We start from the raw sequence: 18,118 nt of genomic DNA, 5'->3' as shown, positions 1-18,118 counted from the left end.
GTATAATTTCTTAATGAAATTTAAATTAAACTTAGAAAAAAGTAGATTTCTGGTATCCACAATGCCCTGCATACACTGTAAAATTTATTTATTTTAAAATGTATTTTTCTGCCTTAAAATTTTGAGTTCATTGAAATAAAAATTGAGTTAATACAATGAAATTTTTTTGAGATTTGACAACCTTTATTAAAATATTATTAAAATATTTTGTAAGCATATTGGGTAATTGTGTGTTTTATTTCTGATGACGCAGTGAAACATGCCAAATAATGCTATTTTCATGATTTATCAAAAAAAAATTATGTGGTTCAGATACAATAATATTTTGAGTTTCTATTTATTAAACAATTTCCTTCATTGTATCAAATCAAATTTTTAATTTCAATAAACTCAAAATTAAGGCAACCAGGTTACTTACTTTTTTAAGTTAAACCAAACAACACTTACTGTACAGAAAACTGAAAACTCAAAATTATTAGTTGTGTTAACTTGTTATTAGTGCTCACATTACTAGGAAAATATTAGGACACAGATTGCCGTAAAATTCTCAAGTAAGAACTGAACTGAACTTAAAAAAATAAGTGAAGACAAAAAGCAACAACTGAACTCAATTCAACACTTAGTTATTACTTAATTGGTTTCCCCATTTTCTTCAAGTAAAGTGAACGTAGTTCACCAATGAATGCACTTAACACTCAATTAAGTAAGCTTAATTGCATCAAGTTGTTCTTTCTTAAATCATTCAAGTTGTGTCGACATAATTCTATCTGAGCTGAGGAATTTCATGAAGTGTACTCCCAGAATGCATTGCAGCACAAATAAACTAATCACAGGGCAATCGTAACTCTGTTTTATTATTTTTGGCTTTGTTTTAGCTTTTTATTAGCTGTCTTTTGTCAGTATAACCCCAATAATGACAGCAAATGAACGTGTAAAGGTCTTATTAAGTGTAAAACTTTTTTTTTTTTTTTTTTTTTACCATTGTTGTGTTTTGTATGCTCAATGTTGAAGTCTGTGTGTGACTCAAGCATAGTCAATTGTTGGATATTGTCACAAATATAGAGGCATTATATCAACACAATTAAAAGTTTGTCATAAGTGTTAATAAAATATTAAAATATAATTAATGGCATTACATTTATATATTATATATATACATTTATATATTATATATATATATATATATATATATATATATATATATATATATGTGTGTGTGTGTGTGTGTGTGTGTGTGTGTGTGTGTGCGCGTGTGTGTGTGTGTGTGTGTAGATGTATTTATATACGTGTGCGCGCGCAACCAAAGTGAACACTGATCACCATAATGGTGAGAAATTTTAGGAAATCAACATAAATTTATGAAGTCAGTGATGCTCTCCCAAAGTATTTAGTTTTATTTTCAATAACATTCATGACTGGAAAAGGAGTGAATGCAACTAAGAAGAACGATGACAGCAGAAATGGAGGAAATTTGTGAAAAGTCTATTAAGACTGGCCCCACCTCAACCTTTTGCCCGACCACCTGTTTTTTTTTTTTTTTTTTTTTTTTGTGTTTTTGTGGGGGGGGTTTTGGCAAAATGGTACTCAAACCAGTCAAGTAATGTTTACTTGGGGTTTCTGAGTAACAAATGCATTAGCATGCAAATAGTTCAGATTCATTTTTTTTTAAAGTAAGTTCAACAAATTATTGGACATTAAAGTGTTATTTCAAAACCGTTTTAGAAAAAGGACTTCAGCAGGTAAGGGGCGTGTCTACTATTGATGGTGAGAAGAGAGGCTCAGTGCACTATTCAAAACACACGAGTCACGATCGTATCGTCTTTCACTTCAGCGCTAATAAAGACCCGTTAATTTCCACACCGTATGCAGCATCTAAATCTCATCACTGTGTGCTTCAAGCATCAGCTCACACAATGTCTCCGACAAGTAAGATCCTATACTCCTAATATACGTTTGTTTCCTCTTTTCATGATCTACAGTAATCCTAATACAGTCATAATTGTAATATTTTTTTTGTTGAACTCTCGAGTTGTTCATGAGAACGATTTGTGTTTTTGTGATGGTTATAACTCTAATCTTCTCATAATTGTAATATGTCGTTAGCTGGACTGTGTGCTTGTGTACTATCGAGTTGTTCATGAGAACAGTTTGTGTTTTGTGATCGCTATAACTATAATCTTGTCATAATTGTAATATGTTCGTTAGTTGGACTGTCGAGCTCGTGTTCTATCGAGTTGTTCATGAGAACAGTTTGTGTGTTTTTGTGATGGAAGGGAAGACTTTTTCATTCTTTCATTATTTTGGGGGTAGGGGCGTGTTTGTTTTGGTGATTTGAAATATCAACAACGGGTTACCAGATATCACTTACCCCACTTTTAAGTAAAGTTAATTAAAAAGTCTAAGTAAGAAGAACTATTGGATTTTACAGTGGAACGGATAAAGAGAACATGTTAAAATTAAGTGAATAAATTAAATTAATGAATTAAATTAAATTGTATTTGTATTATGCTGTATTTGACATTTAAAGGAGTTTCTGCTATGTTGTTATGTTTCTGTTACATTTTGCAGGTTACTATTGTGTGTGGATGGTTATTAGGAACAACATTTTGAGAAATCAATGTAAAAATGTGTTAAAATGTTTATGCTTTAAATAATTAAGTTCCTATAACTCAGCTTAGTTTTTTGGTTTAACATATTTCATTACAAGTTGTCATTATTACTATTTATATACTACTTTTTTCTTTCTTTTTTTGCAGTGTAAAAGAAAGAGAATGCATCTCAAAACATCTATGTAAAATGGCCGTTCAAATAAACAAAGGTTCACGAAAAACCTCTTTTATAGGTTTATGATTTCATTATTTGTGCCAAGGTAATTTAATTTTTTTTATGGAAGACCATACCATACAAACAAAAATGACCTGAAATTTGATCATAGAAGAAGAAGGTGTGGTTTGGTTGTTCTCATTTATGACTAACATACTGATTCACTTCTCTTAATAGTGATGAATAGAGAAGATGACATTTATTTAACTTCTGCTAACATTAGATTTAGGTTTTTCTTTTTTTTCTTTTTTGTACCAGCTCCCAAACCAGTAAAACACTCAAACAGATTATCAAGCTACTTTGGGTAAGAGAGAAAACAACTTCTTTATCATATCGAACAACTTATTTATCATGTGCTGTTAGATGCTTGTGGTCATACTTGAAATAAGTCTACTAATGCTGTGACTTAATCTTTTAGATTAACTAGTGAAATAATACTTTGAATGGTTTCTTATAACCATTGATTTAAACAATCATTTAAGAAATTGCTGTTTTTTTAAACAATCCTTCATTTCAGTCCTCATTCTTTTCTAAGAACATTGGATCCAATATTGCAGCATGTTTTACCAGAACCACAGTCCAGAAGTTATAAGAAGAGGAAATGGGATGGAGTATTACAGTGATGGATTTTGTAGAGGGAGAAGTGAAGAGAAGACGCTCAAGGTCACCCTGCTTGGCTATAAGGTTATGGAGGAAAAGACAAAGTTCACCGTAAGGAGTTGCTTATGCATGCTCTTTTCACTCTGTTCAATTTATATTAGATAGTCTGTTTAACAGATAGTCTGCTAACTTTTAAAGGGATACCTCAAAATGAACATTCTGTTATCTATTACTCACCGTCATGTTGTTCCAAACAGTGTATGACTTTGTTTCTTTCTTGGAACACAAAATTAGAAATTATGAATAATGTGCTATTTTTTGCATGCATTTTAAAAGAATGTTGACTGGAGATGTACAGACATCTACAAAAGACGGACAAAAGACAAAGTTTTTTTCCTAAATCCACACAGTGCCTTTATGTGAAAACAGACAGAATCCTGGCATCGTTTACTCACAAGTTGTTACAAACCCATAAAGATATTTTGATGAAGATATATATATTTTTTATTATGAAACCTCATTTCTGTCGCTCCATTGAAACTTCACTGAATAATCCAAACAATAACAATAAAAAAATTTTTTTTAAACATTGTAAACATAATCCTTATGAATCAAGTCATTGATTGACATGATTTTGGTTTCATGGACTTTGAATTGAGGTACAGATATCTGAAATGCATTTAAGTGTTACTGAAGAGGAAAGAAGTCTAATGAGAGTGAAACGACACGAGGGTAAATAAAGACAGAATTTTCATTTTCTAGGTGAACTATCCCTTTAATTATAGTCATGTAAGGTTGAATATGATACATTGAATCTTATATGGAAACAGTTTAAAAATGTCACTGTATCTGTTATGATTCAAATGCAGTGATAAAGAGGACATGTTGTTCTCTTCCTGCACATTTTAGGTCTACAAGATCTTAGTGAGGCGAGCACCTGACGAGAGCTGGCACATTTTTAGACGATACACAGACTTCTCTCGACTACATGATAAGGTCAGGCTCAGGTGACTCATGTCAGCTGACAGTGCAGTAACAGAGACTGGTTCACTTGTTCCTCTGTATTTCCTTCTTTTAGATGTGAGTACCTTTATGTTTTTATGTATGCGTCTTCAGCTGAAGGAGACATTTCCTGTGTTTAACGTCGTCTTACCACCCAAGCGTTGGTTCAAAAACTTCAATGCTGAATTTCTAGAAGAGAGACAACTGGGCCTACAAGACTTTCTACAGCACCTGGTTGCTCAAAAAGACATGATAAATAGGTACTTACGTGACATTTCTCTGTTTAGAAACAGCCTCCAAAATAATTGCCATCATTTACTCACCCTCATGCCGTTCCAAACCCTTCTTTCTTCAGCAAAACAGATTTTTTTTGTACCAGAGGCAAATCCCAAGAGGGTATAGAGTGAGGACAAGGCAGATTTAGGGTTCTAGTCTTTCCCTCAGGAACCTGATGACTAGATCATGCTTCCCCAAGGACCATCAACTGCATCGTGATGTGCAGCGATAGAGGCAACATATACTTTAAGGGTGGAGGGGGACAGCCTTCTCTCCAACCCTTCTTGCAGGAAGCAAAGCACTGACTTAATCGAGCAAGTTTGTGGGTTCTCTTGTCAAGAAGAGCACCAGTCTACAAATAGGTTCCACTTCAATGCATAGAGGTGCCTCGTAGAGGGAGCTCTAGCGGAAGTGATGGTGTCTACCATGCCCTGAAGTGGGTGCCAGAGGGTCCCCCGTCTCTGAGTCAGAAGGCCCTTCCTTAGGGGAATGGGCCAAGGAGGAGCTGTCGCGAGGAGCATCAGTTCCGGAAACTAGGTCCAGTTGGGCCAATATGGTGCAACCAACAAGACCATGTTTGTGCAAGAAGGCTCACTGGGGGAAACGCATACTTACGTAGGCCCTGGGGCCAGATGTAAGCCAGTGCATCCGTGCCGAGGGTGCCCAAAGTCAGGGAGTAAAACCACTGGCAATGGGTTGAGTTGAGGCGGCCGTGAGAGCTCGTCGGCTGCATGGTTGAGCATAACTGGTATATGAATGGCACAAAGTGACCGTAGATGCTTCTGATTCCATAAGAAGGACATGGCGGCCGAGTTGCGACATGAGACAGGAGCGTAGACCATCCTGATGGTTGACATCAGTGCTGTTCATACAGACCTGTACGTACTTGCCTCTTGACAGCCCTCTGAGTGCAAGACATACTGCAAGCTTGAGGCAGTTAATGTGCCACTGCAGTTGAGGCCCTGTCCACAGACCCGAAAATGCATGCCGTTGTACATGAACCCCTCACCCAGTGGTGGAGGCATCCTTGGAGACCACAATATACCTGGACACTTTTTCTATGGGAACACCCACCCTCAGGAATGATGGGTCCGACCACCAAGTGAGGGTACGACTGCAGCTCAGCGTGACAGCCACACGGAACGTGCCGCGTTGCCATGCCCATCTCGGGACCCGGCCATGAAGCCAGTGCTCGAAGACCCAACTAGTTGAGGTGACTGAGCACCATGACCACACTCTCTCATGGGAGCAATTGCCGCATCTTCATCTTTCATGAAGACGAGGGCTGATGGGGATAGCCCAAGGGTAGGACCTTGTACAGATATGCCCGCCTCTTGAATTTGAAAATCAATTACTGCAACAACATCTTGAATGACTGTAGGTCTCAAGACTTGCAGGTCCAAGATTGGCTGTAACCCACTTTTTTTCTTGGGTACGATGAAGTAAGGGCTGTAAAAGCCCAACCTCATCTCGGCTGGAGGGACTGGTTCGATCGCATCCTTTGCCAGTACGACTTCGAGCTCCTCCTAAAGCACAGGAGCATTCTCCGTCAGCACGTGGGTGGACAGAATGCCCCTGAAGACTGGGGGACGTCGGACGAACTGAATCGTGTAGCAGAGTCCGATAGTGCAGATGGGCCAACAAAACGGGCTGGGAAGTGCTAGCCAGGCTCCCAGACTCCACCTCAGCGGGACCAACGGCACAACAGATGCACCCGTAGGGGGTCAATGAGGTGTAACACAGGGATCTTACTCCAACACCCCGAAGTGAGGTCTGCGTGCTGGGAGCAGCGTTTCCACAGTGAGGCAGGTGGTGTGTGAGACGGCATGTTTAGATGGCGTGTTTTATGAGAGGAGGCTGAGGGTGGCAAGGCATAGTGTTGCACACAGCCAGACGTGCCCGCGTGGGACCCGGAGGAATAGGTAACCGATACTTGTTTGTGACCGTCATGTCGGCCAGGTGGAGCCATAGGTGGATCACAAGTGTGGCCATCGCCTGACCAACCGAGCATTCCATCCCCTTAGTCGCTCGGCGATGCAACCAGCTGATGAATCAGAACATAGATCACTTGAGCCCGCAGCCGCCGCTGAAGTGCCTTCTCTCCAACACTATGTCAAGGACCTCTTCTGCTCTTTATATTGTCACACTCTCCAGAGAAAACCAGTTAAAGGGTCATGAAACCCCCCTGCTGCAGCGGTGTTTTTTCACACCTTCGATTTGAAAAAGCTTGTTAAAAGGAGAGTGGTCGACTGTGAAAAGGTGGGATGGTATTGTGTGGAAAGAGGGAATGTTTGCATAAATAGGGGAGTGTCATTAGGTACATTAAGATTAGCGATACCAATAGCAGCAGTTACAGCGGTTCTGAGACATGTTCTTGGTTCACGTTGGCATTGTTTACCACAGTAGGATTAAATGAGGGATGAGTACAGCGAATAAGAGAGCTATGTGGCGTGCAGCAGAGATCGCAAATCATTCAGCTCTTCATATTCAAACCAGCATAATTCAGTGAGAAATGAAAATAAATGTTATTCTGCATGACGAAATATTTTGCAAACGTGATAAAACTATATTTGTCCAAATATGTACGCTGTTTGGCAAGATGAACAACGCGCCGACGTGATAAGAGAACGTGAACCACCCAACATGCGATGTGATAGAGATGTGTAATTCTAGATCGGGGTAAAAGCGAAGGGGTTTGAGGCTAGTCTCGACCGCGCATCTGAAGCAGAGCGACGCGCGCTGGGTTGCCGTGATGATCCGCGCTGTCTATCACTCGGCAGCTAAATCTATATTTGTCCAAATATGCACACTGTTTCACTAAGAGCCCGAACACATGCGGTTTAGTGCATGGCTGTGACGACAAATAAAACGGATAGGACGTGGCTTTTGTTCATTAGCCTACAGATTACAGATTGGTTATTTTGCACTCCTGACATAGATAGTCAACGCTTGCAGGTTCGGCGTGCGATTCCTCAGGTGAATTTTACTTTACCGAGCCTTAGTAGCACATGTTTCCAAAGACGGCGCCGGTTACAGCTCGCTCGGCGCCCTTTACGTTATTTCGTATCAGCACAACGCCTAGCTTTCCTCCGTGACTTTTCCGCACGCTGCTTCCAAAACTTCCCCACCATATCTCTACAATAATGATGGAAGACGACCCTGACAGAAGTGACTGTCTCATGCATATTAACAAAATTATCTTGTATGCATACTACAGCGCAGGGATTGGACTGAATGAGCTTTATGTCATGAATATATATCGAGAATCGCTCGGAGCGGTCGACGTCAGCATGTGCCCAGCAGCCCATACTTGGGCCGAAAAGGCCGCTCCGACGTCAGCATTTGTGACGTTGCTCCGACTAAGCTTTTCAAACCGGAAGACAGAAATCGCTCTGAAAAATGCAAAAATAACTATTTTCACATATGAATACCATTAATGAGTACCTTTAGTGTTTTCAATGATGTGCAGCCTATACATATCTGTTTACATCTCAAAAAAAGTGTTTTGGGGTTTCATGACCCTTTAACACTGCTTGGCTCCGAAACAAAAGACAAAGGTGCGCTTGTCTGCACTTCCTAATTTATACCTGTGCTGCGGGGCGGAGTGTGACATGCACATCTTGCAGACCAATGTTCATTGACTCGTTTAGTACACACTATTATGCAATATCCCAAATTGTCAGTACACAATTTGACGTATGTCAAACTTGATCGACTGAAAAGGAAACCATGGTTCATTTTCCTAAGAGGCGGTGAACAGCCTTTCAAAAGAGCTTACAAAAGCTACAGTAAACAGCATATTTACACTGTTTGCTATGAGGCAATCGGAGGCAAATCTTTGTCCTTTGTTTACATCATAGCAACAACATACAACTTGTAACTAGAAATAATAAGACACAAGTTGTGATCCACAAACAACAGATTGTCCCAACAAAGTGGGAACTGCTCCATTTCAGAAGAAGCTTTTGTGCGTAGCCTGTGTTGTACGGTAGTTGCTGTAATTTGTAAAATGTGCAGCACACAGATAAGAATTGGGGTTATAATGTTCAGGAACAGTGTTTAAAATAAATGTAGCCATGCATAACTGAACATAATTATTTGAAGGTTGACTTTTTTGTATTAAAAACACTTTTCTTTTATTGGTCGGATGAATAAAAAGACAATAGAAAGACCTGAAATATTTCAGATGGTGTGCAATGAATCAAAAATATATGAAAGTTTAATTTTTATCATTAGATTATGGAAAATAGTGAACTTTATCACAATATGCTAATTTTTTTAGAGGACCTGTGTGTGTGTGTGTGTGTGTGTGTGTGTGTGTGTGTGTGTGTGTGTGTGTGTGTGTGTGTGTGTGTGTGTGTGTGTGTGTGTGTGTGTGTGTGTGTGTGTGTGTGTGTGTGTGTGTGTGTGTGTGTGTGTGTGTGTGTGTGTGTGTGTGTGTGTGTGTATTCAACATTACACACTAAATAATTCCAATCTGGTTTAGCTGAAATAAGAAAGTCATATACACCTAGAGGGTGATATATACGCTTGAGGGTGAGTAAATTATATGATCATTTTCATTTTTGGGGTGAACTATTCCTTTACACTCTTTTACATCATACATTGAAATATTTCTTTAGGATGGCTTTTTATGAACATTAATAAATTTGTATGTTGTTCACATATATTGTGTGATTCAACTTTTATGTAAAGCACTTTGAGAGGCCTTTTTCAAGGCGCTATAGAAAATAAAATTATTGTAACAGTTTCGCAAGATTATTGAAGTATATTTTTTCCTCCCATGTTATTTTTTTCCATCCCCATGTCTTGCTTAGGGTCTACATAGATATATGTATTAAAATGACAAAAAGCTTGACAAACACTATAAAGCGATGATTTGCTGTCACAATGTAACACTTTGAGAAAATCATGTGGTATTGTTTTTTTTCTCTCTAAAGCGAGCCTGTCAGAGAATTCTTATGTCTGGATGACCCACCTGATGCTTTTGGCGATATCAGAGAGAAATGGGTAAGCCCGCTCAGTTATTGTAATGTAATACTTTTGCATTCAGCCAAATTTGATGCATCCAGACACCAGCTATCTGGACACATCCCTGAGCACGTACAATAATCAAAAGACAAAATTAACGAATCAATTTCTCCCACTGTTCCAACTGAAGGCCTTCTGTGAGACACTGGAAGAGACCAACTGTTGCCTTCAGAGAGATTTAATGGACAACGGGAGAGAGACTGAGTCCCTGAGAAATGTTCTGCTGCACAAAGAACTCCAAATTAGCCAGCCTGAGAGAAGAAAAAAGTAATGTCGCAACATGATCTATTTTGAGGTTGCTTAGGAAACAGGGACAAGCAGGTTGATTTTGTCTTCTGGCTGAATGACAAAAAAAAAAAAGATTATTATGCTCAAGGAAATTAAATCTAATTTGATTAAGTGCAATACTAAATCCTCTGAGCCCACAGCCTGTATCAGTAACACGAATTGCTTTTAGCAATACAGAAGTGTCATGCACATGATTTCACCAAGTACATGTTCCTGGATCAAAATCTTTGTTGATCCTGAAACAACATTTCAATTAAGGTTTAAGGGAAAAGTAACCCGTTTATGTCAAGTTTAGGCTAACAACCAGGGTAAGGTTCTTCTAAATCAGTTTTATTCAACTTTTATTCCTCCCATTTAGGGATAACTTATGGGTAGAGTTAGGTTTAGGGGTAGGGATAGGGTCAGGACCAAATTTTCAGACAAATGTTGTTCCAGGATCAATACATTTTCGATCCAAGCACATGTCGTACTTGTCATAATCATGGTGACCAGAAGATGTCATGCTCATTACATTTTATTTGCATTAGATCTTTAATACCAAGTTCAGAATGGTATTTTTTTTTTTTACCCTTTAAAGCCTGACATGAAATAATAATCTGACCAAAAACAAAACTACCAATCAGATGGCAGAAGACATAGCAGATTCTGTACAATAAGTTTTATGTAGGTTTGCTCATGTGAATATTTTAGAGGCTTTAGATTTGCATATAAAATATGATACAGTAGGATTTATAGGATTAAATGAGTTGTATGATTAGGTGAAATGCACTTTTATGCCACTCCAGTCTATGTAAAAGCTTGGCGATCATATACAGTCTTGTTCAAAATAATAGCAGTACAATGTGACTAACCAGAATAATCAAGGTTTTTAGTATATTTTTTATTGCTACGTGGCAAACAAATTACCAGTAGGTTCAGTAGATTGTCAGAAAACAAACAAGACCCAGCATTCATGATATGCACGCTCTTAAGGCTGTGCAATTGGGCAATTAGTTGAAAGGGGTGTGTTCAAAAAATAGCAGTGTCTACCTTTGACTGTACAAACTCAAAACTATTTTGTACAAACATTTTTTTTTCTTCTGGGATTTAGCAATCCTGTGAATCACTAAACTAATATTTAGTTGTATGACCACAGTTTTTTAAAACTGCTTGACATCTGTGTGGCATGGAGTCAACCAACTTGTGGCACCTCTCAGCTGTTATTCCACTCCATGATTCTTTAACAACATTCCACAATTCATTCACATTTCTTGGTTTTGCTTCAGAAACAGCATTTTTGATATCACCCCACAAGTTCTCAATTGGATTAAGGTCTGGAGATTGGGCTGGCCACTCCATAACATTAATTTTGTTGGTTTGGAACCAAGACTTTGCCCGTTTACTAGTGTGTTTTGGGTCATTGTCTTGTTGAAACAACCGTTTCAAGGGCATGTCCTCTTCAGCATAGGGCAACATGACCTCTTCAAGTATTTTAACATATGCAAACTGATCCATGATCCCTGGTATGCGATAAATAGGCCCAACACCATAGTAGGAGAAACATGCCCATATCATGATGCTTGCACCTTCATGCTTCACTGTCTTCACTGTGTACTGTGGCTTGAATTCAGAGTTTGGGGGTCGTCTCACAAACTGCCTGTGGCCCTTGGACCCAAAAAGAACAATTTTACTCTCATCAGTCCACAAAATGTTCCTCCATTTCTCTTTAGGCCAGTTGATGTGTTCTTTGGCAAATTGTAACCTCTTCTGCACATGCCTTTTTTTTAACAGAGGGACTTTGCGGGGGATTCTTGAAAATACATTAGCTTCACACAGACGTCTTCTAACTGTCACAGTACTTACAGGTAACTCCAGACTGTCTTTGATCATCCTGGAGGTGATCATTGGCTGAGCCTTTGCCATTCTGGTTATTCTTCTATCCATTTTGATGGTTGTCTTCCGTTTTCTTCCACGTCTCTCTGGTTTTGCTCTCCATTTTAAGGCATTGGAGATCATTTTAGCTGAACAGCCTATCATTTTTTGCACCTCTTTATAGGTTTTCCCCTCTCTAATCAACTTTTTAATCAAAGTACGCTGTTCTTCTGAACAATGTCTTGAACGACCCATTTTCCTCAGCTTTCAAATGCATGTTCAACAAGTGTTGGCTTCATCCTTAAATAGGGGCCACCTGATTCACACCTGTTTCTTCACAAAATTGATGACCTCAGTGATTGAATGCCACACTGCTATTTTTTTGAACACACCCCTTTCAACTAATTCAACTAATTGCCCAATTGCACAGCCTTAAGAGCGTGCATATCATGAATGCTGGGTCTCATTTGTTTTCTGAGAATCTACTGAACCTACTGGTAACTTGTTTGCCACGTAGCAATAAAAAATATACTAAAAACCTTGAATATTCTGGTTAGGCACATTGTACTGCTATTATTTTGAACAAGACTGTATATTCAGAATTTAAACCCAGGTTTTTAAAGGGTTAGTTCACCAAAAATTAAAATGATGTCTCACTCTCATGTCGTTCCAAACACACAAGACCTTCATTCATCTTCAGAACACAAATTCAGATATTTTTGATAAAATCAGAGGTTTCTGAACCAGCCATAGGCAGCAACATCATTGCAACTTTCAAGGCCCATAAAGGTGGTAAAGACATTGTTAAAATAGTCCATGTGACTACAGTGGTTATATTTTGCGGGGATATTTAGTGAAAAAATAAATAAAAATAAAAATAATGACTTTATTCAACAGTCTCTTCTGTTCAACGTCATTCTCCTGTGCTACTCAAATATTAAAAACTGCAGTACTTCGGGGTTCAACTTTAGAAAGAGATGCTAAATGAAGAACAGAAAGAGAAGAGATTGTTGAATTAAGTCGTTATTTTAGTTTTTTGCACACAAAAAATATTCCCGTCGCTTCATAACATTAAAGGGGAACTATTACGCCCTTTTTAAAAGATGTAATTGAAGTCTCAGGTGTCCCCAAAATGTGTCTGAAGTTTCAACATAAAAATACCTCACATATCATTTATAAATCCATGTTGTAAATACCAACTTCTGACTACAGCTGTGATGTGAGCAGGGGTATATTGCAGTGAGAATCCAAATGCAGCACAAACACTTATTAAAAGCATAAAAATAGATAATCCAGAAGTCAGAGTATCTGCAGCAGGCAGGCTTGAACAAATGACAGGAACACACATGCATGAACAACAACCGACAACCAACAACTGAAACACTGGGGTGAGGTTAACAAGATGAGTTAAGATAAGAAGGAAAACGCTTACCAAAACAAAGTTAGTGGCTTGTCCTTTTTTACGTTTTCTGGGTTGGTAGATGCACCAGGGACCCAATTATACTTAAACCTGCACTATATGTAATTTTTCCATTCACTAGACTAGAGGACGCCTATTCAAAACAAGTGTAGTTTGATGACGCCAGGTTTGAGCTCAGAATCTTTGGACATGTGGTCTTCACCTTACAGCCGGTGGAAAAGAATCGAGCTAGACTTGCAGAAATCATGTTTCCAGGTTGAACCACTGGAATCACATGGTGTGTTTGGTCTTTATCTTTCTTGGCCTTGAAAGTGTTCCTTGTCTTGCTATCTATGTGAGTGTCAGACAGCTCTCAGATTTCATAAAAAATATTGTAATTTTTGAGTGAACCAACCCTTTAAGATTATAGCTAAATGAAGACTATTTTTTTTGTTTTTTTGACTTTTTCCTGTTTAACCCCACACAGTGGCATGCATAGAATCCAAAAGGAGCCAAACAAAGAGACGGGAGACTTTTTAACAGAACAGGAATATAATGAAGTGGAAAGAGACATACTCAGGAGACCAAGGTACCAAATAACTGATGCATTTGCCTCTTACTCCCTTTGGAACAAAGCCTAGTTGTGGATTATTATAAACATTCCATAATCTTACTGAGAAAAAAGACGTGTCTTGGAAGAATAGGGGAACATTTTGTCCTATTAAACTGTTTGTATCGCTCTTCAGTTCTGAATTGGGGTTCATGAGGAGTCATGGAGCGTGTTGGAGTGGATCAGCAACTGACAGTCCCGAAAAGCACAGTTCTGGAGGACCATGCCAAGAACTCCATTAATGCTAAACCGCTGAAGTAACCCTTTAAATAAATTAAAAGAAAGCCAGGAAAACAACAGCAAATACCGGGCACTTTCTTCAAAATGTCTGTTTGTTCTTAGTCAGTAATAAGAACAGAAGACCTGTTGTGTTTATTTTGGATTAATCCAAACTGCTTGGAGCCAGAAAATGATTTGGAGTACAAACACTTTTAATGACTCGACTGAAATATGTTTTTTTGATATGAAATATTTGTTTAATAGAGTTTTTATAGAACACATGTGTCAAACTCACACTAGACTATAGTAGCCAATGATGCAATGTCACAATCTTGTTTACATACATGTTCTACATTACCCAGATATTTGACTCCAGGGTCCTTAAGTTGCTTAATACATCGGAGACAATTTGACAGATCCCAGATCTTCTAATAACTGAATTCTGACTAATTTGGTTCTTCAAACAAATTTACGGATTGGATTAAAATATCTGGTTTAAGTTAAATAAAGAGGGCAGATGTATCAATACTCGAAACCACGATCAATAATCAGCGAATGGCTGGCGGCAAGACAGCAACGTAGTGACATCATATAATTAAATAGACGCCTGGCATAAAACTTGAGAACAAATAAATAATAATAATAATAATCATTTGTACCTTTAAAAGGAAACAGCAAAATGACCAAACCAACTCAACCACTCAAAATCCACGGACCCTGTAGAGGGTCCAGAAAGACATTGTCATATATATACTTTCAATTTTAAATGTCTGTGGAGGAGCTGTGACCTCATATGTATAGCTCATACCATTTGAAATCTTAGAGTCTCTACTTTCTGGAGATATGCATCACTTTGGTATGTAATGTATTAACACTAATTTACTCTGGTATATTTCCACCTAGATTTGGCCTACCCAAATTAAAAAGCTTTCTATACACACATCCAGTTTTGGTGTCATTTTACAGGAAACCCTTTGAAGTTATGTAAAGCACTGCTAAAAGTGATAAGCATGTAAATATAGGATTTTTTGAAAGTGTGTAACTCAGGCCCTGTGTGCTCTAGCATCCTGCAGACAGTTTGGGCTGTTTCCAGCATATTCAATTAATTGAATGACACTGGAATATTGCATTTATACCACTGTATATGGTGGTCGAAGGGGGGGGGGGGGGTCATCCCTTCAGATCCATTTGAGTAAATATTGCATACAACATGACACAGACAAAATTCATTTTTCCACTATGTTCTGGAATTTAGTGGAAACCAAACCAACCTCATTGGAAATACGTTGGAATACGATTATAAATACGATGGGAAAAGACTCGGCCTACATTTTTGCAACACCTGAAATATTTACCTCCAGGTACGTTTTACCTGGACTTTTTGGGTGAAACGTCCACCATATATATATATATATATATATATATATATATATATATATATATATATATATATATATATATATATATATATATATATATATATATATATATATATAATACATATATATACATACAGTACAGGCCAAAAGTTTGGACACATTACTATTTGTAATGTTTTTGAAAGAAGTTTCTTCTGCTCATCAAGCCTGCATTTATTTGAGCAAAAATACAGATTTTTTTTATAAATATTGTAAATTGGTTTTCAATTTATTATACTTTGAATGATCATTTATTTCTGTGATCAAAGCTGAATTTTCAGGATCATTCCTCCAGTCTTCAGTGTCACATGATCCTTCAGAAATCATTCTAATATGAGGATTCATTTTCAAAGTTGGAAACAGTTCTTCTGCTTAATATTTTATCATAACCCGTGATACTTTTTTATAATACTTTGATGAATAAAAAGTAAAAAAATAAATAAATAAAAAAAGCAAATGTTTTAAAAAATAGAAATCTTTTCTAACAACAATACACACTACTGGTCAGTCATTTGGGGTCAGAAAATGTTTTTTCTTTCTTTTCTTTTTTTGATAATAATTTTATTCAGCGAGGATTTGTTAAATTGATTTTAAAAAAATCGATAGTAGAAGTAAATATGTTTTTATTTTGAATAAATGCAGTTCTTTTGAACATTTTATTCATCAAACGTTTTAGGCAGCAGAACTGTTTCCAACACTCATAATAAATCAGAATATTAGAATGATCTCTGAAGGATCATGTGACACTGATCCTGAAAGTTTAGCTTTGCATCACAGGAATAAATTATCATTTAAAGTATAATAAATTGAAAACCAAATATTTAAAATTGTAATAATATATCACAATATATATATATAAAAAAAACTGTATTTTTGCTCAAATAAATGCAGTCTTGATGAGCAGAAGAAACTTCTTTCAAAAACATTACAATTAGTAATGTGTCCAAACTTTTGGCCTGTACTATATATATATATATATATATATATATATATATATATATATATATATATATATATATATATATATATATATATATATATATATATATATATATATATATATATATATATATATATATATATATAGCCCCCCTAATTTTTGGAGGGGTTATTACAGCTTAGACAACATATACTTACATGTTTATGACTTTTAGCAGTTTTATGTAACTTCAAAGGGTTTCCTGTAAAATGACACCAACATTTTGAACTTAGACCTGTGTGTGTGGGAAGCTTTTCAATTTTGGTAGGCCAAATCCAGGCAGAAATCCCAAAAATGGTACCAGATGTTAAGTGGAAAAAGATTATTTTATTTTTTTAAACATGATTCCCAATTATTTATATTACCAATTTAGTATACTCCGATTTTTTTTATTTCAATGATGTAATTAGGTATTCATTTAATGTTTAATTCAATTTAAAGCAGATTTGTTATGTGACTATTAAAGTTTCTTAAGGGTCAAGATGAAGTGATCTGCTTCTTCTGCACTGCATGAAGCCATCCCATAATATCCATCATGACTCAAATTAACTGTAAAACGTGTGTGAAACTTAAAAAAGAAAAAATATATAATAATTATTACATTACAAATAAATATATCATTCAAATGGCGGTCACTAGTAATATACACAACATTATAATATTATTTTCAAATAAATGTTTATATTATTATTATTTAAAATTATGATTGCCCCTGTAACAGTAATGAATGAATAAAGTAGCATTGGCTGGGACAGATTTTAAGTATCACCTCAAGATGCAATCTATTCTTGTTTACATGAAATAAGCCTGCTTCTCAGAAGGGTTGAGTTTACGGACAGCGAGGAGTCGAGCTTCTAAGAACCAGACAATCCAAGATAATGACAAATCGTCAACAATCAAATCCAGCTAACCGAGTTAGCGACGTACAAATAACGGACCCCTGTTTTGGATTACTCTCATTATGAACATATGGATATTTTGTTAGTGATTTGGACTGCAGAGTACATTTATACACCCAGATCCTTCTGAATCCCCCAATAGACATGATCACAAATATGTCATGCAGCCAGAAACCTTAAAACTTCTTGGAAAACGAAAAGTGGGGCAAGAATATTTCCATGTAAGAATGTTCTGGATGTTTTATTCATACATGTATCGTTTGTGGTAGATATTTTTTTTTAACACTTATTTAATAACTGAATCATCTGTTTGTAAAACTGCTTCGCACAGCTCTTACCAGCTGGCCTCTATTAAACAAGTATGCATGTCTATCCACACAACATGTATAGAAAAGGTGGAGCAGCTATTTTCTCAGCCTGATTTGGGTATAAAAATGTGTCCACCACATCTTTGTACAAAAAAACTAAACAAAAAAAACCTTGTCTAAATATAATAACAATAACTGCTAGTGTTTCACTTCAAAATGTGTCTGCGTGGAAAATCCTGACCAGACATGCTTTCATGCACTTGGCATTTCAACTGAAGAGACAGAATTATAAAAATCTATGGAGTTACACATTTGTGTTCCTTTGTTGTAGTCACTTTAAAACATTGATTTGTAACAGTTTCCCTGTTCCTGTTGTACTAGTAGCCTTGCTTCTCAGTGCAGCACTGTTATTGTT

The 18,118-nt window shown here is 36.9% G+C and overlaps 1 protein-coding gene across 1 annotated transcript; it reads left to right on the top strand.

The window, feature by feature from the left end:
- The first annotated feature begins 3,102 nt into the window (after positions 1–3,102).
- Positions 3,103–15,046, top strand: LOC137089571 (sorting nexin-16-like). Its single transcript, XM_067453164.1, has 8 exons — positions 3,103–3,127; positions 3,359–3,534; positions 4,333–4,419; positions 4,540–4,685; positions 9,642–9,711; positions 9,863–9,999; positions 13,758–13,859; positions 14,017–15,046. The coding sequence occupies exons 2-8, from the start codon at positions 3,382–3,384 to the stop codon at positions 14,120–14,122; spliced, it is 801 nt and encodes a 266-aa protein (XP_067309265.1). The 5' UTR covers positions 3,103–3,127; positions 3,359–3,381; the 3' UTR covers positions 14,123–15,046.
- Positions 15,047–18,118: the final 3,072 nt, after the last annotated feature.

The sequence above is a fragment of the Pseudorasbora parva genome, chromosome 9, assembly GCF_024679245.1.
Source record: "Pseudorasbora parva isolate DD20220531a chromosome 9, ASM2467924v1, whole genome shotgun sequence".
Classification (NCBI taxonomy): Eukaryota; Metazoa; Chordata; class Actinopteri; order Cypriniformes; family Gobionidae; genus Pseudorasbora; species Pseudorasbora parva.
This window is presented reverse-complemented; position numbering and strand designations above follow the sequence as displayed.

Bases quoted from the DNA above. Each gene is read 5' to 3' on its own strand.
- LOC137089571 (XM_067453164.1), top strand. From the start codon at position 3,382: ATGTTTTACCAGAACCACAGTCCAGAAGTTATAAGAAGAGGAAATGGG. The intron at 3,535-4,332 runs GTAAGGAGTTGC...TGCACATTTTAG, and splicing joins AGGAAAAGACAAAGTTCACC to GTCTACAAGATCTTAGTGAG. The intron at 4,686-9,641 runs GTACTTACGTGA...TTCTCTCTAAAG, and splicing joins CAAAAAGACATGATAAATAG to CGAGCCTGTCAGAGAATTCT.